Here is a 26,312-nt window from a genome sequence, read left to right on the forward strand (position 1 = left end):
TCATTATTTATACCAAATCATCCTTATTCTATGAAATGTGTGAAGTAGCTCATAATTAAAAAATACACTTATACTTTTGTTTACCTAAATAAGGAAACTGAGGCAAAATTAATATAAGTAGAGAGTTTGTTTAGGCCCAGGTTGAGGACTGCAGCCTGGGAAACACTGGGAGGTACTCTAGAGAACAAAGGAGAGGTTCAATATTTTAAAGAAAAAAGGAACCAATCAGGAGATGGGTTGATTACAAAAGTTGTTTTTCAGGAATTCTTACTGGCTTACAGAAATAACATTGATTAGTGATTGGCTATATATGGCTGAACTGTAGCGTTATGAGTTATAGTATCCAGTGTATGGCATTGTTAGGTTAATTTGTGGCTACTTGGTGACAGTCTAGAGTCCACATAATAGGCAACTTTGAAATAATTGCTTAGCTCAAGGGCATGTGAGACAGTGACTGCTATCTCATTTTAATGCCTCTTTGGGCCTGATAATTTAAAGAGGCCTTGCATTCATCAGATTAAAAATTTATTTTCTTTATCATTTTTTGAAAAAAGATGAAAGATCAAAAGTCATGTAATGGAGTGGAAGTCATGATTATACTAGAAATAAGAAGGCTCAACTTCAATAAGGATATATGGGGGATATAAAGCACCAGTAAACTACAGGTTGTGACTCATTAATGGGTCATGAAATCAGTTTAGGAGGTCACTACTAGTTTTTTTTTTTCTTTCTTTCTTTCTTGAGGCAGGAGTTTACTCTGCCACCCTGGCTGGAGTGCAGTGGCATGATCGTAGCTCATCGCAGCCTGGAACTCCTGGGCTTAAGGGATTCTCCTGCTCCAGACTCCTGATTAGCTAGGATTACAGGTGTGCACCACCACGCCTGGCTAATTTTTAAATTTTTTGGAGAGGTGAGGTCTCACTATATTGCCCAGGCTGGTCTTGAACTCCTGGCCTGGAGCAGTCCTCCCACTTTGGCCTCCCAAAGTGCTGGGATTACAGGTGAGAGCCACTGCAGCTGGTTTACTACTAGTTTTTTTTTTTTTAATAAATAAGTTAGAATAGAATTGAAAACATTAGAGTGCTTTTTCCTCCTCCTCTCTCTCCCTTGCTTTCTATTGCACCTCTTCTCTCTGTATATGTATATTGTACCTCAATAGAAAATGTACTTTTGACTGTGGGTCATAGGCAAAATAGTTGAAAGTCCTTGCTTTGAGACTGAAGGACTGCAGAGGGATCTAATCATATGGCAGCTTCAGGGAAGTGAAGAGCAAAGTATGGGGTTCACAGGGTATGAATTTGGGAGATTGGATTTAAAGGGATAGTGTGTCAAAAAAGCAAGATACTTTTTCTTGGAGAAATAAGTCAGAAAAAAAGAGCAGGGTACACCATAAATACATACAATTTTATTTGTCAATTAAAAATAAATTTAAGAAACAATAAATACATATAATTTTGTCTATCAATTTAAAATAAAATAAATAAATAAAATTGGAAAAAAAGGCCAAGGTACTTGCTAAAGAAAGGGAGTGGCATGAATTATAATATTTTTTTTATGTCACAGTTTTGCTTAGGGCTGAGTTCACCTGAAGCTGTTGTAGATATAGTCTAGTTGGTCACTGTCCTGATGGGTTGTTGTTGAAATTTAAGTCTACCCTGGATTACTTGAAGCACTTTCTAAGAGTATGTGTCTTCTCTTCTAAAATTTAATTCAAATGTAATTCATAATTACATTTTATCTTATTGTTGTGTAGTTTATGGCAGTGGTCTCCAGACTTTTTGGCACTAGGGACCAATTTAATGGGAGATAATTTTTCCACGGACGAGGGGATGGGGAGGAGGCAGGGGTGGTTTCTGGATGAAACTGTTCCACCTCAGAAGATCATCAGGCATTAGTTTCTCATAAGGAGGCAAATCCTAGATCTCTCGCATGCACAGTTCACAGTAGGGTTTGTGCCCCTGTGAGAATCTAATGCTGCCGCTGATCTGACAGGAGGTGGAGCTCAGGTGGTAAGGCTTACTCTCCAGCCACTTACCTCCTACTGTGCGGACCAGTTTTGGGTCACGGGCCAGAGTTTGGGGACCCCTGGTTTATGGAATGTTTGTGTTATGAAAGGTCTTGAGATCGTACCACTGTGCTTTTAGCCTGGGAAACAGAGTGAGACTCCATCTCAAAAAAAAAAAAAGGTTTTTGACAGTCCAATAAGAAGAGGAAAAAGGAGAAATAAGAGAAAACCAAACAATAAGAAAGAAGAATGTTGATTAAAAAGAAGTTCAGCTTCTAGTGCCCAAACTTTAATCTTGAAATACCATTTCTTATTAAAAGGCTTTTTAGAGAAATGCTGATTGCATGTCTGTGAGAGGAAATGTACAGTAAGCCTGGAACTTCTTGTCTTCCGGAGATAAGGAAACTATTAATAAAAAAGACTGCTATCAGGGATTCATCAAAAGGACTCAAGAGCCCACTCGAAGAGGCTCCCACCTTTTCCTATAAAAGATGAGAAAATTAGAGCATCAATAAGTATAATAATTTCAGGGAATTAAACTGCATCAAATATATTTAAGTCTGTGCGTTCAAAATGGTATAAAATTATTTTGTCATTTTTAGAGGTTACAAGTGAGCCAAGTCTTTGTTATGAAAAGTGGTAAATAGAGGAAAACAATAGAGTAATTATCTTACCTTTCTTTCTTTCTTGTTCTTTTTTTTTTAAAAATCAGTTCAATCTGTCTATATCTTGCCTTTCTATATGAACTATACCACTAGGCAACCCAGTAGTACATGAGAGAAAGTTTCTATTTGTAGAAATATTCTAGCAGCCAGGCATGGTGGTGTGTGCCTATAATTCAGTACTCAGGAGGCTGAGGTGGGACAATCACTTGAGCCTGGGAGTCTGAAACTGTAGTGTGTATTATAATCACACCTGTGAATAGTCACTGTACTCCAGTCTGGGCAACTTAGCAAGATCCCATCTCTACACATACAAAAAAGAAATATTCTAGCTAATGATTGAAGGAATGATAGATTTATAATATAACCACTTTTCAGTCTCTCATGATTTATTATTTTTATTTTTATTTATTTATTTTTGAGACAGAGTCTTGCCCTGTCACCCAGGCTGGAGTGCAATGGTGCGATCTTGGCTCGCAACCTCTGCCTCCCAAGTTCAAGCAGTTCTCCTGCCTCAGACTCCTGAGTAGCTGGAACTACAGGCGTGCACCACCACACCAGGCTAATTTTTTTTTTTTTTTTTTTTTTAGTAGAGACAGGGTTTCATCATATTGTCCAGGCTAGTCTTGAACTCCCAACCTCAGGTGATTTGCCCACCTTGGCTTCCCAAAGTGCTGTAATTACAGGCATGAGCTACCATGCCCAGCCAGTCCCTCATGATTTACTGGATCTAGTTATTATGTATAAGTAGCTGCTAATACCACAAATAGCCAATTGGACATTATGCGCTTCCTGATGGAATAATGTCACCACCTAGAGAGTGGTTTTGCATCTCCCTCAACTATTGAATGTTAATATGTTCAAGCTTCTAGAATCCTACAACCATGGTGATATAATCAGCAAAATCCTGACTGTGGAAAATCTATAGGACAAATGACCTAGTAATAATAATTATAATGATAATAAAAGGTATAGAAGGAGAACTTATAGATGAAAAGAAGTTAAAAAGACATTTCAGTCAATTATGATGCTAGGATTTTATTGAGTCCTGATGCAAAATGTTAAAAAATTTTATGACATTTACGAGACAACTGGAAATGTGAATGGTGCCTGTATATTTGATGATATTAAGAAATTGTTAATTTTTAGTGTTTTTTGTTTTGTTTTGTTTTGTTTTTGAGATGGAGTCTTGCTGTGTCACCCAGGCTGGAGTGCAGTGGCTCAATCTCAGTTCACTTCCCAGGTTCAAGCGATTCTTGTGCCTCAGCCTCCTGAGTAGCTGGGACTACAGGCATGTGTCACCACGTCTGTCTATTTTTTTGGTATTTTTAGTAGAGATGGGGTTTCACCATGTTTGCCAGGCTAGTCTTGAACTTCTGACCTCAAGCAATCTGCCCACCTTGGCCTCTCAAAGTTCTGGGATTACAGGTGTGCACCTCCGCACCCAGCCCAATCTCTACAAAAAAAGACACCTTGTAGAGATTTCTATTAAAATCTTTACAGATGGAAATAATATACTGTGATTTATTTCAAAAATAATAAGGGATGGGAACAGGGATGGGATACAGATGGAATAGGATTGACCACTGTTGAAACTGGTTGATGGGATTCTGTATACTTTTGTATATGTTTGAAAATTTCCATAATTAAAAGTTGAAAAGAATAAGCAAAGAGAAATTCAAGAATGATTCCAATTTCTGTGTCATTTAGATTTGAAACATCAATAATCCTTTGTGGAGAAGAAAAGTCCTCTGATTTTTCAGGAGAAAAAAAAGTTGGGAGAAAGAGTTTACAAGTACAACAGCACAGTAAAAGAACTGAGGTAAATAAAGATTTGGAAATTTTTCTTTTACCTTCAAGCGTTTTCCTTAGCCCTCAAACATTCCCTTATATTTTTTAGTCCAAGTGTTGAAATGTCACAGTCTTAAATATTACTACCTGCTCTTGCTCCTCCTCTTCTGTTCTTAATTCTCCTTTTCCTTCTCCTTAAAAAAAAATAGAACAAGGAATCTTTTCAGGAATTTATGAAAAATTTGTGGTTTTTCCCTATTAAACTTATTTTTTGTCTTTTTTGCTGTGCTCTCTGCTAACATTTTTGCTTTTTTAACAGGAACCCTAGGTGTTCTTTGGTTTGTGGCAGCATAACTCCAATCTCTGCCTCCATCTTCCCATGAGTCTTCACATGGCCTTTTTTCCTGTGTCTGTATCTCATCTCCTTCTTCCTTTCTCTTACAAGCACGTCTGTCATTGTATATTTCATTTCAAGATCTTGATTACATCTGCAAAGACATTTTCTCCAAATAAGGTGACATTCACAGGTTTCAGATATTAGAACATGGAATATCTTTTTGTGTAGTCAGTCACTATGATATACTTATGTGTCCGGAATTGGTGGGTTCTTGGTCTCACTGACTTCAAGAATGAAGCCGTGGACCCTCGCAGTGAGTGTTACAGCTGTTAAGGTGGTGCGTCTGGAGTTCCTTCTGATGTTTGGATGTGTTCAGAGTTTCTTCCTTCTGGTGGGTTCGTGGTCTCGCTGGCTCAGGAGTGAAGCTGCAGACCTTCGCGGTGAGTGTTGCAGCTCTTAAGGTGGTGCGTCTGGAGTTGTTCGTTCCTCCCGGTGGGCTCGTGGTCTTGCTGGCTTCAGGAGTGAAGCTGCAGACCTCAGCAGTGAGTGTTACAGCTCATAAAAGCAGTGTGGACCCAAAGAGTGAGCAGTAGCAAGATTTATTGCAAAGAGCGAAAGAACAAAGCTTCCACAGGGTGGAAGGGGACCCGAGCTGGTTGCCACTGCTGGCTCGTGCAGCCTGCTTTTATTCTCTTATCTGGCCCCACCCACATCCTGCTGATTGGTAGAGCCAAGTGGTCTGTTTTGACAGGGCGCTGATTGGTGCGTTTACAATCCCTAAGCTAGATACAAAGGTTCTCCACCTCCCCACCAGATTAGCTAGATACAGAGTGTTGACACAAAGGTTCTCTAAGGCCCCGCCAGAGTAGCTAGATACAGAGTGTCGATTGGTGCATTCACAAACCCTGAGCTAGACACAGGGTGCTGATTGGTGTGTTTACAAACCTTGAGCTAGATACAGAGTGCCGATTGGTGTATTTACAATCCCCGAGCTAGATATAAAGGTTCTCCAAGGCCTCACCAGACTCAGGAGCCCAATTGGCTTCCCCCAGTGGATCCCACACTGGGGCTGCAGGTGGAGCTGCCTGCCAGTCCTGCGCTGTGCACCTGTACTCCTCAGCCCTTGGGTGGTCGATGGGACTGGGCGCCATGGAGCAGGGGGTGGCGCTCGTCGAGGAGGCTCGGGCTGCACAGGAGCCCAAGGAGGGGGTGGGAGGCTCAGGCATGGTGGGCTGCAGGTCCCGAACCCTGCCCCACAGGAAGGCAGCTAAGGCCTGGTGAGAAATCGAGTGCAGCGCCGGTGGGCCGGCACTGCTGGGGGACCCAGTACACCCTCCGCAGCCACTGGCCCGGGTGCTAAGCCCCTCATTGCCCAGGGCTGGCAGGGCCAGCCGGCTGCTCTGAGTGCAGGGCCCACCAAGCCCATGCCCACCCGCAACTCCAGCTGGCCTGCAAGCGCCGGGCGCAGCCCCGTTTCCCACTTGCGCCTCTCCCTCCACACCTCCCTGCAAGCTGAGGGAGCTGGCTCTGGCCTTGGCCAGCCCAGAAACGGGCTCCCACAGTGCACAGTGGGCTGAAGCGCTCCTCAAGTGCCGCCAAAGTGGGAGCCCAGGCAGAGGAGGCGCCGAGAGCGAGCAAGGGCTGTGAGGACTGCCAGCACGCTGTCACCTCTCACTTAAAGGTATATTTCCTTTTTTCCCCTCTGTCTTAGTATTTGCTGTGCTTCTTAAATCTGAGAATGCATGCCTTTCTTCAATTCTGGAAAATTCTAGTATATTATCTTTTAGAATATTTTCCCTTTCAATCTCTTTACTGTCCCTTTGTATCTTCTATTAGATGTGTATTAGATTTTGTCATCCTATTTTCTATATTCTTTAACATTGCTTCATATTTTTTGTCTATTCTGTCTCTCTATTTTGTTCTTGGTAATTTCTCCCCATCTACTTTCTAGTTCACTTATTCTTTATCTAGCTGAATCTAATCTACAGTTTAACCTTTCCTCTGAGATTTTAATTTCAGTGATTCTGTTTTTTACCTCCAGAAATTTTATTTGATGGTTCTTAAAATATACCCTGTGTCATGTTTTTTGCTCATATTCTATAGTTATTTCAAGATTGGTATCTGATCAATTCACTATATGAAATTCTTGGGGGATCTAAATGTTGTGTTTGTTGTTTTGTCTGATTCTCACTCATGTTAACTTGTTCTTTGGGTGTTATATATATTTTGTACATTCTTTCATATATAGTTGATCTAAATCTGTGGGAATCTTCAGTTTGCCCTTCTTCAAGAGAATTTTTAAAAAGAAAATTTGCTTTTGTCTTTGCCATGCACTTCAGAAGTGTTACAAATCTGAGGTCATTTTAAATGAATTTTTTGGTTTCTGTTTCCCTGGCGCATATATTTAGTGTAGATTTGAGTTCCAAACTCATGTATGTAGAGTTATGATTATGACTAATCAGGAGGAATAGTCTTTCTTTTTTTCTAACCTGGAGCTGGGATAGAGACATGTTTTAATCATACTTTTTCATTGGGGGATAAAGTTTTTTCCTTCCCCACTCTTGCTGAAAACATTTTCTTTTGAAGATTTTGGTTCTGTGTGGCATCTCAGTACCAATTCCTGTCAATCTTGTGTAACGTGAGAGTCTTTTTTCCACATCCTGCCTGGTCATTAAAACTCAACGCTCAGGGTTCCACGTAAAATTGAAGACACCTGTAATTAGAATTCTCATTTTTCTAAAGTGCTACTTTCCTATCCACCTAATGCTTGCCTTTTTGGAATCATGTTTATACATGCAATCTTAAGTGGATAATTTACTCAATGATAGGGATAATCAAAAACAAAATTACCTGTATCATTTGAATAACTGTGTTGATTCTCCACATTGCACTTAAGTCAAAGCCTTTATATGCAGCCTAGAGTCTGGTGGCTGAGTCTTTTTGTTCTCTCTATACCATAGGTTTTCCCTGCTTTGTAAAATCCATTACTATATATTTACCAAATATTAATGACATGATTAACTGCATACTTAAGAAAACCATGGCTTTGCAAAAAAACATTGCATAGTTTATTAAAATTTTATTTTATATTAAATGTAATTTAATTACAAAAGGCAATTTTACACCAGAAGCATAATTAATGAGGAGTCAAGGTACGATTAATTATCTTATAAGAGTTTTATCATCCAAGAATGCTGAATTACCAGTGTCACCTCAGGTACCAACATACTTGCATTTGGCTCTAGATTATCCCTCCTTTTCTGAAGCTGTCAAAGGAGAAGGTGACAAGGAAAGAAAACTCTTTATGCAAGTTGTCGAATCAGTACAGCGTTCACAAGACTTCATCACCTCTTTGTACATCTTCTGCAATTACTCGGTATTTAAATCCTTGTACTCTATTTTTTAAATGTTGGATTCAGACTTGGGTGTTTCTCTCCAGAATCATTTATCCCTTCCACATAAAGAATATCAAGTAGTTTATGCTAACTATGCTGTTAGGATTGTGTAGAGATAAGAGCGCTGTATATGGAGTTGGAAGACTTAGATTTGAGTCCTGATTGACCTCACATGCTTAGACTTTTGTAAAATTTACATCTCTGGGCATCACTTTCCACATCTGTATAAGGATCTTGTACTAAATGGACTCTTAAGATGTCTTCCAACACTAACATTATATGATTTCAGTTATTTACATGTTATAGTATTAGATAAATCATCTTTTCCAGACATTTTTCCTGATAGGTGATGGAATCTGAGATTCTTTGGCTGTTTAAAGATGTTCTTGTTTGCTTTATTATAATAACTTTCTTAAAAATTTGCTGTGACTTGGATTAAGAATAGGAAAAATTGGACCACAGTCGAAGGATAGTGGGTCATGGGCACTATTTGCAGACTAGGGTAAATTCTGCTTTATAGAAAAATATCTCAAAAAGAAATAAGGTGGGACTTCTGAGGTGAAGAATATGGAATTTTCCATAACTTGGACAGTTCTCCAAGAAAGGTTCTTATGAATCTCAGACTATTGGTAAGTTTGCTAATATTTTAAAATGGAATTTGCATATTTTCATTGCCACTTTCTAATATGGCTGTTTCTTTGACAGGGAAAAGGAAATGCTGTCTAACCTCTACATGACATTATATGATGAAGTAACCCATGGATATTTACACCCAAAAGAATTAAGTGGTAATAAGAGGTTCTAAAATTTCTTGAATACATTTCCTGATTATGTGCTTTTTAGGAGTTGTTTCAGCAGTTAGTGCCTCTTCATCTACTCCTAATGGCTTATGGTATCAACTGATAATACATGATATGGCAAATGCTGAGGGCTGTGAGGAAGCAAAAGTAGATAGTTTAATCCATAAATATCTTTGGTTGTATTGGTAAGATAGGGAAAATATAATATGTAGCTTATACTAGTTCAAATGTATTTTTTGGAAAAATGTCTGCATATTACATCCCATGGATAAATTAGTAAGTGCTGGAATCACTGATATCACTGGAATTTAGTCTTTGGTATCTTAATATTAAGGCTTATACTACCCTTCACTCCTTCATGACATTGACCTCTCCCGTATCTTGGGCTTCTCCTTTATACTTATGGAATAATTTCGCATAGTTTTCCTTTTACCTTAACTCTGGTTGTCATATTGTGTATCTTAGTGTCCAAATGGGTGACTCATACTTCTGGAGCTTCACACTTTCAAAACCAATTATTTTGCCTTGATTCCCCTGACCAACACTGATGGCCACAAATTACACATTGTCATTATGTGAAAATCTCAGATTTTAATGTCTTATTCTTCACTCACAATCTCTTATACTTCCAGCTCTTTTTATTTAGAATTTTATTTCCTTGACCTCTCCATTTGGTGCCACTATGATTGTATGATTTCCAACCTCAGCTGCCCTTAGCACCGGTTGGTATTCCCTTTAAGTTTTGGTGTGATCTCTCCTGTTTCCTTTGGTATCTATTCCAAACCTTCACTACTCTCCTCAAATACTCAATTATGTCACCTATCCAACTTTAAACATTTAAAAATGTTTTCCTTAATTAAAATAAAATTAAAACTTGCTAGTCTGAAATCTGTGAAACTGAATCTTTTCTCCCCTATTTCTTTTGAAACAAATTTTATTGCGGTAAGAATATTTAACATGAGATCTACCCTCTTAACAGATTTTAAAAATGTAAGTTATTCTTATCTATAGGCACAATATTGTACAGTATTTCTATAGAACTTATTCATCTTGTGTAACTGAAATTTTATACTCACCGATTAGCAACTCACTATTTCCTTATACCCCCTGCTCCTGGCAACTACAATTCTATTCTTTGTTCTGTAAGTTAGACTATTTTAGATGCTTTAGGTAATTGGAATTCTGTAGTATTTGTCCTTCTGTAACTGGCTTATTTCACTTAGCATAATGTCCTTCAGATTCATTCATGTTATTACATATTACAGGATTTTCTTCTTTTTAAAGGCTGAATGATATTCTATCATATGTATATAAGGTACTTTTCCACCCCATTTATCTGACATTTAGGTTGTTTCCACAGATATTTAGATTGTTTTCCATAGGTTGGCTATTGTGAATAGTACTGCAGTGAACAGGGGAGTGCTACTGTCCCTTCAAAATCCTGATTTTAATTCTTTTGGATAAATACCCAGAAGTGGGATTACTGGATCATGTGGCTTTGCTTTTTCATAGAGAGTTAGTAAGGGCTGTTGGGAAGCTTCCTAAACTCCCTGATATTCTTACCTACAAACAACATTCATATCCTTTCAACTTGTCTCATTGGAAAAGGTGCCCTTTCACCAGACTAATCCTTTCATTTCTTGATTTTCTTCTGCTTTCTCAAGGTCTATGCTTTGCTAATTTTACACTCAATATGTTTCAGAGAAGCCTTTTGAAGGAGTTGTTTTCATTAGTTGCTGAATTTTCTCACTTCCCATTTCATGGAAATCTGGCTTCCACCTCCAAAATTCTACTAAAACAAATTTTATTAAAGCCATTATTATCAACTGTTTAGTCATTATTTTGTATTTATCACTGTTACGGCTAGGTGAGGTGGCTCATGCCTGTATTCCCAGCACTTCGGAAGGCCAATGTGGGAGGATCATTTGAGACCAGGAGTTCAAGACCAGCCTGGGCAATATAGTGAGATCCCATCTCTACAAAAAATAATAAAAACAAAAAATTAGTTGGGCATGTTGGCACACAGCTGTAGTCCTAGCTGCTGGAGAGGCTGAAGTAAGAGGATTGTTTAAGCCTAGGATTTCGAGACAGGAGTTTGAGACTGCAGTGAGCCATGATCGCACTACTGCATTCCAGCCTGGGCAACAGAGAAACTCTGGCTCTAAAAAGATAAACAAAAACAGCACTATCATCAATTGCCTCTTTTCTGAAAATAAAGTGTAGTATCCACTGAACCAAAAAATTCAGTTCAATAGACATTTTTTTGAGGGTTTCTTAATTAGGCACCGGAAACAGAAGAATGAATTATCTTGCTCCGTAGAAGCTGACAGTTTAGTGAGGGATATTGACATGCAAGCAATCATAATACCAAGGGCTTTCACTGAGATACATAGTAAGTGCTATGGGAACACAGAGGAAAAATTTACCATTCCCAGGGCAAGTTGTGGAAGCCTTTGCCTATGTGCCCTTGTGTGATTTTTCTGACAGTTTCTGGAAGTTCTTTAGGAAACAGGTTGAAAGATTTGAATATTAAAAGATTGAAGAGGGTGGGGTAAAAAAGAAAGAAGTTTGAAAGGCTGAAAACACAGATTGGCTCCCCTTTCTTTTAGTGATTATTATTTTTTTGCGAGATAGTGGGGGGAATAAGGATAATTATTCTTTTTGATTAATTAACTAAATGTTTTGTTATGTGTGTGCAGCACTTCATAAAGCCTGTAAAATTTTTAGTAAAATTCGAAGTGGTAAGATTTATGTGAATGATCTTCCAGTGATCCTTTGCATCTTGAGAATTTCTATAAGTGATTTAGAAATGCGACAGGCACTAAAGACTGTTGATATTGATGGTAAGTTTTATCTTTTCAGTATTAGTTTAGGGGTCTGCAATCATAAATATGTTATGTTTGTCAGATTAATTACAAATGATAGGAAAGCTAAACCTTAAAATATATTATAAAAACATCATTTTTGGTCATATTATATGTTACGAAACATTTTTACATGTTACAAGAACATTACTTACAATAATGATACTGAAAGTTGGCCTCAGGTTTATGTAATTGGATTGATTAATTACTAGGCTGGATTATGGCATATTCTCATTATTGTTCCATGCATGGTTTAATCTTATTTAGTTATGTAATTTAAATAATGTAATAAATACTTGACCCAACCACCCAAAATAAAAAGTAGGACCTTGTCAATAATTTACATCTAACTGTAAACTTTCCTAAGCAACCTATTATTCTGTTTTCCCCAACCTGAGGTAAGAATTATCTTGAATCCTATATTCATTATTCTCTTATTTTTCTGTTTAAATAGTATTATTGTTATGGATAGGTATTTTTGTAAAATAGTTCAAAAATTTTAGTTGTTTAAAAAACTTTAGTAAACAGTTTTTCATGATGTATATAATCTTTTGTTTTTTTCACTTAATATTATATGACTAAGATTTATTCATATTGTTGTATACTGCTTTTTTTTGTTTGCTCTTGCCACCCTTGAATTGATCAGCCTTTAAAAATTATGGTTGTTCTAATAGATATACGGTTATTGTCTGATTGTGGTTTTAATTTGCATTTCCTGAATGATTAAATAATGTTGAATATCTTTTCATGTGCTTGTTTGCCATTTGTATATTTTTTGCCCATTGAAAAATTGTGTTCTTATTATTGTATTTTGAGATTCTTTTTATATTCTGAATATAAGTCCTTTATTGGATATGTGATTTGTAGATATTTTATTCCATTCTGTTGCTTGTCTTTTTATTCTCTTAAGAATGTTTTTAGAAAAGGAAAAGTTCATACTTTTGATGAAGTCCAGTCTGCAATTTTTTCTTTCATGAATTGCTTTTGATATCTTATCTAAAAGATCTTTGCCAACCCAAAGTCACAACAATATCAGAAAACAAGTCAAAGTAGTTCATTAAAATTTGGACAGATGTTTCACTGTTTTTGAAAGAAAGGAGAACCCACTCTCAAGTTGTTACATTGAACAAGTGGAGACAGACAACTTGACAGACTTTTCAGTATTGAAGAAAGTGCTTCTGTGGTATGGAAGTGAGAACAACCAAGCCTTGTCTTCCTCTACAGACAATTGGAGGCACTGAAGTATTCCTCTATAGGATATTTCTGCTCAGACATTAAATTGAAATATAGATTTATACTTGTTTTCTTTGTGACATAGATAACATCACTGATGTAAATAAACCCTGTCTAAGTTGGGCTCATTTATTTAATGACAGGAGAAGATGAATTCATAGTTATTTAACTTGAAGAATCTTGAAGAACTACAAATATAAAAATTAGTCTTGAGCAAAGAGCACTGCAGTATCTACAGTACTAGTCCCATAGCATTCTTATTACTGCTGGAACACTATTTACTACCTAATTACAATATGTAAATTTTTTTCTGGTAAATATTCTTTTTACATTCTATATATAATGTCGACTGCTCTGTGTATAGATAATAGTATTCTAATGTCATTAGTTAATTCTATTTACATTTTTAGTTGCCACTTTTATCTTATGTTCTTAGTGAGTTTGCTAATAATGTTTGCTGATGGAGTTTTTTTCCCTTCTGTTTTGGAACCATTTTTATAGTTAATGGAATGCTGGATTTTTCAAATTTCCTTAAAGCTGTGGCTGATGTTTCTTATTTGGTCTCTCAGAATCCAGGTAAAAAAGACTTCTTCAAAAGTATAGAAGATAATACTTTTGTAACTGATTTTGGGGTTGGGAGGGGTGATATTTAATATATGAATTAATTTATATTTTACAAATCTCCCACTAATGTAGGCTGAGAAAAATGAGGAGTGAATTTTGTCATAAAAGGCATTACAAAACCTGGCTCATACTGCCCCCAGTATTCAAACATTCTATCTCTAATCTCTAGTTTTTCCTGCACATTAACTGCTAGACTAATTCTCTTAAAATACTATTTTCACCATGTCATTTTCCTGCTCAAGAATTTAGATGCTCTTCCTATTATCAAATGAGTCTATAGAGGCCAAACTCTCATGCTTAGCCTCCTCACCCCTTCATAATTTTGTTCACCACTCTTCCCTTTATCACAGAACCTTTCCCAGGCAAGAACCGCATACTCCAGTTAGTCATAAATCTCCATACATGCCAATATAATTCTTACTCCCACGCCTTTGTTTGTGTGTGTGTGTGTTTTTTTTCTGTTGAAATCTCACATCTGTTTTGTTCTTCATCCTTAACAGTACTTTCTTCCTTTTGCCAGGAGTCTTGTTTGTATCTCTTCCTAAAAATTTCAGATACTTATGGGTCTCCTAGTAACCTTTAGTTTACATTACCTATACATTATAAATAAAGTGGTTGGAAAGGGTATTCGTATTAATGGTAGAAACAGTACCTCCAAAAACATGAAATCTGTGGTGTTCATGACCTGATGTTAGCAATTCTTCTATTCCTCCATTAGGCGATATCGAGTTCTTATGCTCGGTCCTTGGAATTATATATTTTTATTTTTTATTTGTAGAAATTTAAGGGGTGCAAATGCAGTTTTGTTACATAGATATATTGCATCCTGGTAAAGTCTGGCTTTTAGTGTAACCATTATTTGAATAGTTATATATTGTACTTATTAAGTAATTTTTCATCCTTCACCCCCTTCCCACACTTCCAAGTCTCCAGTAACTATTATTTCATGCTCTATGTCCATGTGTACACATTTGGCTCCCACCTATAAATTTGGCTCCTACCTATAAATGGCTTTCATTATCTTAAGTGAAACAAGTCAGAAACACAAAGTCAGATAGATAATAGTTTCATCCATGTTGCTGTAAAATATGTTATTTCATTCTTTTCTGTGGCTGACTAGTATTCCACTGTGTGTGTGTGTGTGTGTGTGTGTATACCACATTTTCCTTATCCAGTCATCCATTGATGGACACTTAGGTTGATTTTACATCTTTGCTATTGTGGATTGTGCTGTGATAAACATATGAGTGCAGGTATCTTTTTGAGATAATGGTTTCTTTTCCTTTGGGTATATATACCTAGTAGTGGAATTGTTGGATCATACAGTAGTTCTGTTTTTAGTTCTTTGAGAAATCTCCACACTGCTTTCCATTTTTTCATAATGCTCGTTTGGCCATTTGTATGTCTTCTTTTGAAAAATGTCTATTCATATCGTTTGCCCACTTTTTAGCAGGATTATTTATTGCTTTTGTTGTCTTTGATCTGTTTGAGTTCTTTGTACATTCTGGATATCAGTCCTTGTTGGATGCATAGTTTGCAAATATTTTCTCCTATTCTTCAAGTTGTCTGTTCATTCTGTTGATTATTTCTTTTGCTGTGCAGAAGCTTTTTAGTTTAGTTGTCTCATTTGTCTTTTTTTGTTGTTGTTGCTTGTGCTTTCGAGTTCTTAGTCATTAATTCTTTGCCTAGACCAATATCAGTAAGAGTTTTCCTTGGGTTTTCATGTAGTATTCTTTTTTTTTTTTTTAGATGGAGTCTCGCTCTGTTGCCCAGGCTGGAGTGCAGTGGCGCGATCTTGGCTCACTGCAAGCTCTGCCTCCTGGATTCACACCATTATCCTGCCTCAGCCTCCCAAGTAGCTGGGACTACAGGTGCCTGCCACCACGTCTGGCTAATTTTTTTGTATTTTTAGTGGAGACGGGGTTTCACCGTGTTAGCCAGGATGGTCTCGATCTCCTGACCTCATGATCCCCCCACCTTGGCCTCCCAAAGTGCTAGGATTACAGGCGTGAGCCACCGCACCTGGCCTCGTCTAGTATTCTTAAAGCTTCAAGTATTACATTTAAATTTAGATCCATCTTGAGTTGATTTTGTATATCGTGGGAGACAGGGGTCCAGTTTCATTCTTCTGCGAATGGCAATCCAATTTTCCCTTTACCATTTATTGAAAAGAGCGTCCTTTCACCAGTGTATGTTTTTGTCAACTTTGTCAAAGATCAGGTGGCTATAGATATGAAGCTTCATTTCTGAGTTCTGTTTTCTGTTCCACTGATTTATGTTTCTACTTTTATAGCACTACCATGCTGTTTTGGTTACTGTTATAGTATAATTTGATGTCAGGTAATGTGATGTCTCCGGCTTTGTTCTTTTGTTTAGGATTACTTTGGCTGTTTGGGCTCCTTTAGTTCCGTGTAAATTTTAAGATTATTTTTTCTACTTCTGTGAAAAAAGACATTGGTATTTTGATAGAGATTGCACTGAATCTGTAGATTGCTTTGGGCAGTATGGTCATTTTAATGATATTAAGTTTTTGATCCATGAGCATGGGATGTTTTTCCATTTGTTTGTGTTCTCTATAGTTTATTTCATCACTGTTTTGTAGTTTTCCTTGTAGAGATCTTTCACCTCTTTGGTTAAATGTATTCCTAGGTACTTTGTTTTTTGTAGCTAAGCTAAATGGCATTGCCTTTTTGATTGGTTCTCAGCTTGATACTAGTGTATAGAAATGCCACCAATTTTTGTATGTTGATTTTATCTACTTAAACATTAACAAATTTGTTTATCAAATCTAAGAGTTTTTTGGGAGGAGTCGTTAGGGTTTTCTCAGTATAAGATTATATCATCAGCAAACAGACATAATTTGACTTCCTCTTTTCCAACTTGGATGCCTCTTACTTTTTTTCTCTTGCCTTATTGCTCTGGCTAAGGCTTCCAGTAATATATTCAATAGGAGTGGTGAAAGTAGGCATCCTTGTTTTGTTTCGGTTCTTAGGGGGAATGCTTTAAACATTTCCCCATTCAGCAGGATGTTGGCTGTGGGTTTGTCATATATGGCCTTTATTATTTTGAGGTATGTTCCTTTTATAGTGAATCAGATTGTATATTTACTTATTTATTATTTATTTATTTTTTGAGATGGAGTCTTGCTCTGTCATGCAGGCTGGAGTGCAGTGGCACAGTCTTGGCTCACTGCAACCTCTGCCTCCCAGGTTCAAGGGATTCTCCTGCCTCAGCCTCCCAAGTAACTGGGACTACAGGCGTGCACCACCATGCCTGGCTAAATTTTTATATTTTTAGTAGAGATGGGGTTTTACCATGTTGGCCAGGCTGATTTCGAACTCCTGACCTCAAGTGATCCGCCTGCCTTGGTCTCCCGAAGTGTTGGAATTACAGGCATGAGCCACTGCACCTGGCCCAGATTTTATTTTGTTAGAATCAAGGATATGTGAATGTGATAGTCTTTATAGAACTGGATTAGCAAGTAAAAGGCAATAAAAACTCTTCAATACTTACTTACTCATTTATGTAATAAACATTAATATGCCTATATATGCAGCAGTGAACAATATAGATATGATGCTTGGCTTGCTTTTTCTTTTTGGCATTTTGATAGACTCCATGGCATTAGGATTTTCCTGGTTCTCTTTTATCTGCTTGGTTTTTGACTTATATTTTTTTTCTTGTTTCAGTTGCATGTAATTCTTCTCTGATCTTGGTTATTTCTTTTCTTCTGCTGGGTTTGGGTTTGGTTTGTTCTTGTTCTCTAGTACCTTGAGGTGTGACCTTAGATTGCCAATTTGTGCTCTTTCAGACTTTTTGATGTAGACATTTTATGCTATTAACTTTCCTTTTAATACTGCTTTTGCTGTATCCCAGAGGTTTTGATAGATTGTGTCACTATTATTGTTCAGTTCAAAGAATTTTTAAATTTCCATCTTGATTTCATTGTTGACCCAGTGATTATTCAGGAGCAGATTATTTAATTTCCCTGTATTTGCATGGTTTTGAGGGTTCCTTTTGGAGTTGATTTCCAGTTTATTTCACTGTAGCAAGAGTACTTGCTGTAATTTTAATTTTCTTAAATTTGTTGAGGCTTGTTTTGTGGCCTGCCATATGGTCTATCTTGGAGGATGTTCCATGTGCTGATGAATAGAATTCATAGTCTGCATTTATTGGGTAGAATGTTCTGTAAATTTCTGTTAGATCAATTTTTTTTAGAGTATAGTTTAAGTCCATTGTTTTTTTGTTGACTTTCTGTCTTGATGACCTGTCTAATGCAGTCAGTTGAGTATTGAAGCCCCCTACTACTGTTGCTGTCTATCTCATTTCTTAGGTCTAGTAGTAACTGTTTTATAAATTTGGGAGCTCCAGTGTTAGGTGCATATATATTTAGGATTATGATATTTTCCTGTTGGACTAGTCCTATTATTATATAATTTCCCTCTTTGCCTTTTTAAACTGCTGTTGCTTTAAGTTTGTTTTGTCTGATATAAGAATAGCTACTCCTGCTTGCTTTTGGTGTCCATTTGCATGTTGTATCTTTTTCCACCCCTTTACCTTAGGTTTATGTGAGTGAGTCCTTAAGTGTCAAGTGAGTCTCTTGAAGAGAGCAGATACTTGGTTGGTGAATTCTTATCCATTCTGCCATTCTCTGTCTTTTAAGTGGAGCATTTAGATCATTTACATTCAATGTTAGTATTGAGATGTGAGGTACCATTCTATTCATTGTGCTATTTGTTGACAGAATATCTTGGGTTTTTTTCTTGTGTTATTGTTTTATAGGTCCTGTGAAATTTATGCTTTAAGGAGATTCTATTTTGGTGTATTTTGAGGATTTGTTTCAAGATTTAGAGCTCCTTTTAGCAGTTCTTTTAGCAGTCAGTAGTGCCGGTTTGGTAATGGCAAATTCTCTCAGCATTTGTTTGAAAAAAGACTGTATTTTTCCTTCATTTATGAAGCTCAGTTTCACTGGATACAAAATTCTTGGCTGGTAATTGTTTTGTTTAAGGAGGCTAAAGATAGGACCCAATCCTTTCTAGCTTGTAGGGTTTCTGCTGAGAAATCTGCTGTTAATCTGATAGGTTTTCCTTTATAGGTTACCTGATGCTTTTGCCACACAGCTCTTAAGATTCTTTCCTTCATCTTGACTTTAGATAACCTGATGACTATGTGCCAAGGCAATGATCTTTTTGCAATGAATTTCTCAGGTGTTCTTTGAGCTTTTTGTATTTGGATGTCTAGATCTCTCACAAGGCTGGGGAAGTTTCTCTCGATTATTCCCTCAAATATGTTTTAACAGACTTTTAGATTTCTCTTCTGCTTTGGAAACACCAATTATTCTTAGGCTTGGTCATTTAACGTAATCCCAAACTTCCTGGAGGCTTTGTTCATTTTTTTTTTTTTTTTTGAGGCAGAGTCTCGCTCTGTCACCAGGCTGGAGTGCAGTGACGCGATCTCGGCTTACTGCAACCTCTGCCTCCCAGGTTCAAGTGATTCTCCTACCTCAGCCTCCCAAGTAGCTGGGACTACAGTTGCGCACCACCAAACCCAGCTAATTTTTGTATTTTTAGTAGAGACTGGGTTTCACCAAGTTGGCCAGGATGGCCTCGATCACGTGACCTCATGATCCGCCTGCCTCAGCCTCCCAAAGTGCTGGGATTACAGGTGTGAGCCACTGCACCCGGCCTGTTCATTTTAAAAAATTCTTTCTTCTTTGTTTTTGTTGTCTTGGGTTAATTAGAAAGCCTTGTCTTCATGCTCTGAAGTTTTTTCTTCTACTTATTTGATTCTATTACTGAGACTTTCCAGCACATTTTGTGTTTCTCTAAGTGTGTCCTTCATTTCCAGAAGTTATGATTGTTTTTTATTTATGTTATTTCACTGGAGATTTTCCCATACATATCCTGTATCTTTTTTTTTTTTTTTTTGATTTCTTTAAGTTAGACTTCACCTTTCTCTGGTGCCTCCTTGATTAGCCTAATAATTGACCTTCTGAATTATTTTTCTGGCAATTCAGAGATTTCATCTTGATTTGGATCCATTGCTGCTAAGCTTTTGAGTGTGATCTTCTGGAGATGTAAAAGAACGTTGTTTTGTCATATTACCAGAATTGTTTTTCTGGTTCCTTCTCATTTGGGTAGACTATGTCAGAGGGAAGCTCTGGGACTCAAGGGCTGCTATTCAGATTCTTTTGTTCCTCAGGGTGCTCCCTTGATTTGGTGCTTTTCTCCTTCCCCTAGGGGCTTCCTGAGACATAGGGCTTCCTGGACAAGTGGCTTCCTGAGAGCCAAACTGCAGTGATTGTTATTTCTCTTTTGGATCTAGCCACCCAGTGGAGCTACCAGGCTCCAGGCTGGTGCTGGAGAGTGTCTGCAGAGAGTCCTGTGATGTGTTCCATCTTCAGGTCTCTCAGCCGTGAATACCAGCACCTGCACCAATGGAGGTAGCAGGGGAGTGAAGTGGACTGTATTGGGGCCCTTGGTTGTATTTTTGTTTAGTGTGCTGGTTTTGTGTTGGTTGGCCTCCAGCCAGGAGGTGGCACTTTCAAGAGCACATCAGCTGCAGTAGTATAGGGAGATTACAAGCTTGCCCTAGGGTCAGGTGGTGGGCAGGGCCATAGAGCTCTCAAGAGATTATGTTCTTTGTCTTCTACTACCAGGATTGGTAGAGAAAGATCATCAGGTGGGACAGGTTAGGCATGTCTGAGCTCAAACTCTGTTTGGGTGGGCCTTGCTGCAGCTGCTGTCAGGGTGAAGGTGTGGTTCTCAGGCCAATGGAGTTATGTTCCTGGGAGGATTATGGCTGCCTCTGCTGCCTGACAGGTCGCCAGGGAAGTGGGGGAAAGCCAGCAGCGATAGGCCTCACTCAGCTTCCACGCAGCCCACAGTCTGAAAGACTGGTTTCACTCCCACTGCACTTCACCTGTAGCACCGAGTTTATTTCCATGCAGGCGTGAGCAGGGATGAGAACTTGCCCCAGGCTACAAGCCTCCCCACTGAGAAAGCAAGCCGACTCACAGTTACTTGCCCACCCCACAGAGCCTGCAAGGGCATCCACCTCCTTCAAGGGGTCTGTGGATTCTCTTGGCTTTTCTGATATGTTCCTGCAGTAGTTCTTGGAGCAAAAGTTCACAATGCGAGTGTCTACTAACTGACTACTTTTTAAATCATAACTTAGAATAGCTTATTTACTTTCCTATATTTCTTGATTTTTCAAGTCTTGGTTTCCTATTTTGATGTTTTGATAATTCATTTTGCCTTGACAAAGCATAAATTACCATTTTTTTGGGATGTAATTTCACTCTTGTTGCCCAGGCTGGAGTGCAATGGTGCGATCTCGCTCACTGCAACCTCTGCCTCCCTGGTTCAAGCAATTCTCCTGCCTCAGCCTCCTGAGTAGCTGGGATTACAAGCGCACACCACCACGCCCGGCTAATTTTTGTATTTTTCATAGAAGTGGGATTTCACCATGTTGGCCAGGCTGGTCTCGAACTCCTAACCTCAGGTGATCCACCTGCCGTGGCCTCCCAAAGTGCTGGGATTACAGGCGTGAGCCACTGTGCCCTGCTAGAAAACATAAATTATATGTATGTATCTGTGGTCAGTACATAGGAGTCCAAACACACATAAAAATCTGAAGTCAGAAAAAAATGTAAGTTGAGTTCCAGACAATAGGGAAAAATGATGGATAGGAGGCAGGACTAACTTGCAACTTTCACTCGGACAGACAGAGCAGCATGTAGAGACCACTTTTTGAATCACAACTTAGACTAGCTTATTTACTTCCCTATATTCCTTGATTTTTCAAGTCCTGGTTTCCTATTTTGACCTTATTTTCTGTTTGTGGACAGTGTTCTGAGACTAATCAAGAACTCTCAGGTTTCTTTTGTTCCTTTTAAAAGAACACATATAATTCTTGAATATATTGTTTTAATAAAATATCCAAGCAATATATGTGTATAAAGATGTGAAAGACCTTCTTTAACCCAAGATTGCTACAGGTTAATACTGACCTGAGAATTCTTTTTATATGCACATACATACATATAATTTATGTTTTGTCAAGGCAAAGTGAGTTATCAATTACTAGGCAGAGTGGAAGCAAAGGACCTAGGTCTCATAGAAACTAGTAAAAAGATCGAGCATACAGTTAGAAATCAAGAGACTCCCTAGAGAAAAATAAAAGGGAAAAATGCAAATATCTTTTTCTTAAGAGAAAAAGAAATTTTGCCACCTTGTTTTGCAGGATCTATCTTGTTTAATTATATTTCTCAATTATGAAATTAGTAATCTTTTAATATAATTACTGGTCATTTGTATATTTTTTCTATGAATTGCCTTTTCACATATACTTTTCATTTAAAAAACTGGGTTGTTCATCTCATTGATTTGTAGGAGTTTTCATATTCTGGCTATTGATCCTTTATTATGTATGTTACAAATGTTTTCTTCTAGTCCATTGTTTCTCTTTTAATTTTGAAATGGTGTCTTTGATTTTTGGAATGGGACTGTTACATTTTATCACAAAATTTATTGTTTTTTCTTTATGTCTTCTGGTTTTGAGTTGTGCTTAAAGAGGCCTTTCTCACCTCAATAGTACACACATACATATTCATCATGATTGTGGAGTACTGGTTTTCAATGCTCCAGGGAACCTGGAGATGGGTAGGTGGGAATAGGGCAAGTTTAAATGCCACAAAGCTCACTGTTCTTATTGAGACTCAGTCATTTTTCTTGAAGAAATTCCTCGGATAGCTGCAAGCCGTTGGCTTATTTTCAGAGTTTTGAAACAAGTTGGTTCTGATAATTTTTGCCAGAGTTCTCATTGCTTTTATGGAGGAGAGGGTTTCTGGAGGTCCCTTCCTCTGCTATTTTTGTTCACTTGATCAATAATGACTAGTTGAGACCAGGCATGGTGGCTCATGCCTGTAGTCCCAGCACTTTGGGAGGCCAGGGCGGGTGGATCACTTAAGCCCAGGAGTTCGAGACCAGCCTGGGCAACATGGCAAAAATCCATCTCTACAAAAATACAAAGAAATTAGCGGGGCATAGTGGTACGTGTCTGTAGTCCCAGCTACTCAACAGGCTGAGGTGGGAGAATCACTTGAGCTGGGGAGGCAGAGGTTGCAGTAAGCCGAGATCGTGTAATTGCATTCCAGCCTGGGCTACAGAGAGATACCCTGTCTTTAAAAAAGAAAATTAATTAATTAAAAAAAAGACTAATCGAATGAACAAATAATGCCCAGTTTTTCCTCCTTGACTGTGCTTATCAAAGAACTTAGTAATCATTAGTTTATTATATGATGATTTCAAGAAAATCTAGTCTGACTATAAATGATTTTCCATCTGAAATTGATAATGGGAATTGTGTGTTTTTTTTGTCAATGCTAATTAAGGGGTGTAGTGGTCAGGAAGAATATAAATTTAGCAGTTGGACATGGCTTTCAATCTGTTTAATTTTTAAGGAAGTTTTTTTGTGGAAAATTATAATTTATCTGAATATTTTCTTTTTAAAAATATACTGAGCTCTCTGATGTGACTCTAAAAATTTTAGAAAATGATAAAGTGATTTGGTGTTTAATTTATTTTAGTTAAATTGTTTTAAAATTATAGAATCTAACATTCAGAAGTAGATGTCTTGGGGACCCCCAGATTTCGTTTGCTAGTCAGGGCCATGCTGAATATTTCCTTCTGACTAGGTTCTTTTCAATTCATTTTATATGCTAAAATTGTTGACATAAGAATATGAAATTCCTATGGAGAAATAAAAGACCAATGTTTTAACCACTATTATAAAGTTATTTTATAACAGTGGTTTACTTGTAGATAAATATTTATAAAACCCTGTGCTTATACAAGGTTATTTTCCCTTAGTTAGGCTATTGACACAAAATCAGCTCCTTTTCCAAGAAAAGCTGTTGATTCTCATGGTATAATAATTTGTTTTTTGCAGCATTCCAGGATGCCTTGAAGACTTTCTGTAGGATAAAAGGTGGTCGAGTTTCAACTGATGAAGTGTTTGCTGTTTTGGATAGCATGGGTATCCCTATAAACCCTGAAATTTTAGAAGAAGTGATAAAACATACCTATATTGACAGTGAGTTATTTGCATTGAGATATATATGTCAATATATATATGTGCATATGTTTATACATTTTTTCCAGATATCAGTTTTGTGATCTGTCCTTTGCTTCTCCTTTTTTCTCTTGATTCTTACCTTTTGCCATTGACACTGTTTACTGGTGTCTATAGTAAGAAATAGTCTAGAAAAATTAAATGAGAGGTTTCTAAAATTGTTATAGTTTGGTATGTTTGGTTAAAGAATAAAATGAATTTTAAAAAATTCAGCCTTATATCTCTTTTCCAAGTCATTTCTGGTCTTTGTGGAGAAGTAGTTTCTTGTAGTATCAAGAGCATGGACTCCATAAGTTAGAAGACCTAAATTTCCTGAATTCTCAATTTTATTATGTAGCTTTGATTAAACAACTTTGCTATGCCCTTCAGTTACTCTCTGCACAATGTGGATTGCTTTAAACATGATAAAAATATTTAGCAGGTGTTTTGTATTACATGTTTACTTGTAACCAGAGGATGTCCTATCATAATTAGTGATTGATTGATTCATTTGTTTTATTATTGTGGGCGGCAAGCCACCCAGGTGCCGAGGCAAGATACTGAGGGCACGAGCTGTTCTAGTATAATAAAATATATAAAATAAGTATAGTTAGACTAGATATAGATCTTAGATATGATTATATATGAATATCATTAATCATTAGTTTGTAGCAATTACTCTTTATTTCAATATTATAATAATCCTCGCTCTACAATCATAACCTAGGAAAAACCAGGCCATACAGAGATAGGAGCTGAGGGGACATAGTGAGAAGTGACCAGAAGACAGGAGTGTGAGCCTTCTGTTATGCCTGGACAGGGCCACCAGAGGGATCCTTGGTCTAGCGGCAATGCCAGTATCTGGGAAGATGCCCGTTGCCAAGCGGATCGTGGTCTAGCGGTAGCGTCAGTGTCAAGGAAAAACACCCGCTACTTAACAGACTGGGAAAGGCAGTCTCCCTTTCCCTGGGAGAGTTTAGAGAAGACTCTACTCCTCCACCTCTTGTGGAGGGCCTGACGGAGGGCCTGACTGATGTCAGGCCTGCCCACAGTTATCTGGAGGCCTAACTGTCTCCCTGTGATGTTGTGCTTCAGTGGTCATGCTCCTAGCCCGCCTTCATGTTCCATCCTGTACACCTGGCTCTGCCTTTTAGATAGCAGTAGCAAATTAGTGAAAGTACTAAAAGCAGAAATAATGGCGTAAGCTGTCTGTCTGTCTCTGTCTCTCTCTGCCTCAGCTGCCAGGCAGGGAAGGGTCCCCTGTCCAGTGGACATGTGACCCACGTGACCTTACCTATCAATGGAGATGGCTCACACTCCTTACCCTGCCCCTTTGTTTTGTATCCAATAAATATCAGCGCAGCCTGGCATTCGGGGCCACTACCGGTCTCCGCATCTTGGTGGTAGTGGTACCCCGGGCCCAGCTGTCTTTTCTTTTATCTCTTTGTCTTGTGTCTCTATTTCTACACTCTCTCGTCTCCACACACGGGGAGAAAACCCACCGACCCTGTGGGGCTGGACCCTACAATTATTTTATTATTTTTAGAGACAGTGTCTCACTCTGTTGCCCAGGCTGTAGTGCAGTGTTGTGATCATAGCTTGCTGTAATCTTGACCTCCTAGGCTCAATAATCCTCCCACCTCATCTTCCTGAATAGCTAGGACTATAGGTGTGCACCATCATGCCAGGCTAATTTTTATTTTGTAGAGATGAGGTCTTGCTATGTTTCCTAGGCTGGTCTCAAACTTCTGGCCGCAAGTGATCCTCCTGCCTCAGCCTGCTGAGTAGCTGGAATTACAGGCATGAGCCACTGGGCCCAGCCTGATTCATTCACTTAATGAATCAGATAGTCATTTAATATCTACTATGCCTGGAACTGTGCTAGGTGATGCAAAGATGAATAAAACACACTTCTTTTTTTTTTTTTTTTTTTTTGAGGGAGCTCATGTTCAAGTGTGGGAAGAGTCAAGTAAACGGAAAATTAAAATGCTCCATGGCAAATACTATAATAGAGTGTACATAGGCTACTAATACATACTGGAAGCCTTAGGGAAAGATTATCAGAGGGGCTGATGTCTGAGCTAAATCTTGAAGGATCAGTATGAATTAAGTAGTTGAAGGTGGTAGCAAAGAGTGAGAAAAACATCTTAAGCCAAAGGAACAGTTTGTGTAAATATGGCAGAAAAATAATCAGACATGACATCTTTTTGAGTGGGCTTCCACTAGTTTTTGTCATTTATTAATAGTGGTTTTGTAGTGGGCTTTTGGTTGCTGATATGTGGTCTGGAGATAGAATCAGGCCACATGGAGTTCTCTTAGGAAGTCAGGTATGGTGGGCTCTGGGGTGAGGCATGAGTGGAAGGATATGATGGGGTATGAAAATGTAAAATGGGGATTTTAAAGACTAATCTTAAGCCTTTAGGGCATGCCCTACCAGGAACAACAGAAATCATATCTGAAACAGCTGCAGTACCTTGCTTTTTGGCTT

General features: G+C 38.0%; 1 protein-coding gene across 1 annotated transcript in view; it reads left to right on the forward strand.

Moving 5' to 3' along the window:
- Positions 1–26,312, forward strand: part of LOC129017919 (EF-hand calcium-binding domain-containing protein 3) — a 535,384-nt gene that overhangs the window by 13,727 nt on the left and 495,345 nt on the right. The window contains exons 5-10 of the mRNA XM_054458898.1: positions 4,378–4,489; positions 8,041–8,171; positions 8,896–8,978; positions 11,690–11,833; positions 13,589–13,663; positions 23,663–23,806. Coding sequence (XP_054314873.1) covers positions 4,378–4,489; positions 8,041–8,171; positions 8,896–8,978; positions 11,690–11,833; positions 13,589–13,663; positions 23,663–23,806 — 689 coding nt within the window. The remainder of the gene's footprint in view (positions 1–4,377; positions 4,490–8,040; positions 8,172–8,895; positions 8,979–11,689; positions 11,834–13,588; positions 13,664–23,662; positions 23,807–26,312) is intronic.

This window comes from Pongo pygmaeus, chromosome 19 (assembly GCF_028885625.2).
Source record: "Pongo pygmaeus isolate AG05252 chromosome 19, NHGRI_mPonPyg2-v2.0_pri, whole genome shotgun sequence".
Taxonomy (NCBI): domain Eukaryota; kingdom Metazoa; phylum Chordata; class Mammalia; order Primates; family Hominidae; genus Pongo; species Pongo pygmaeus.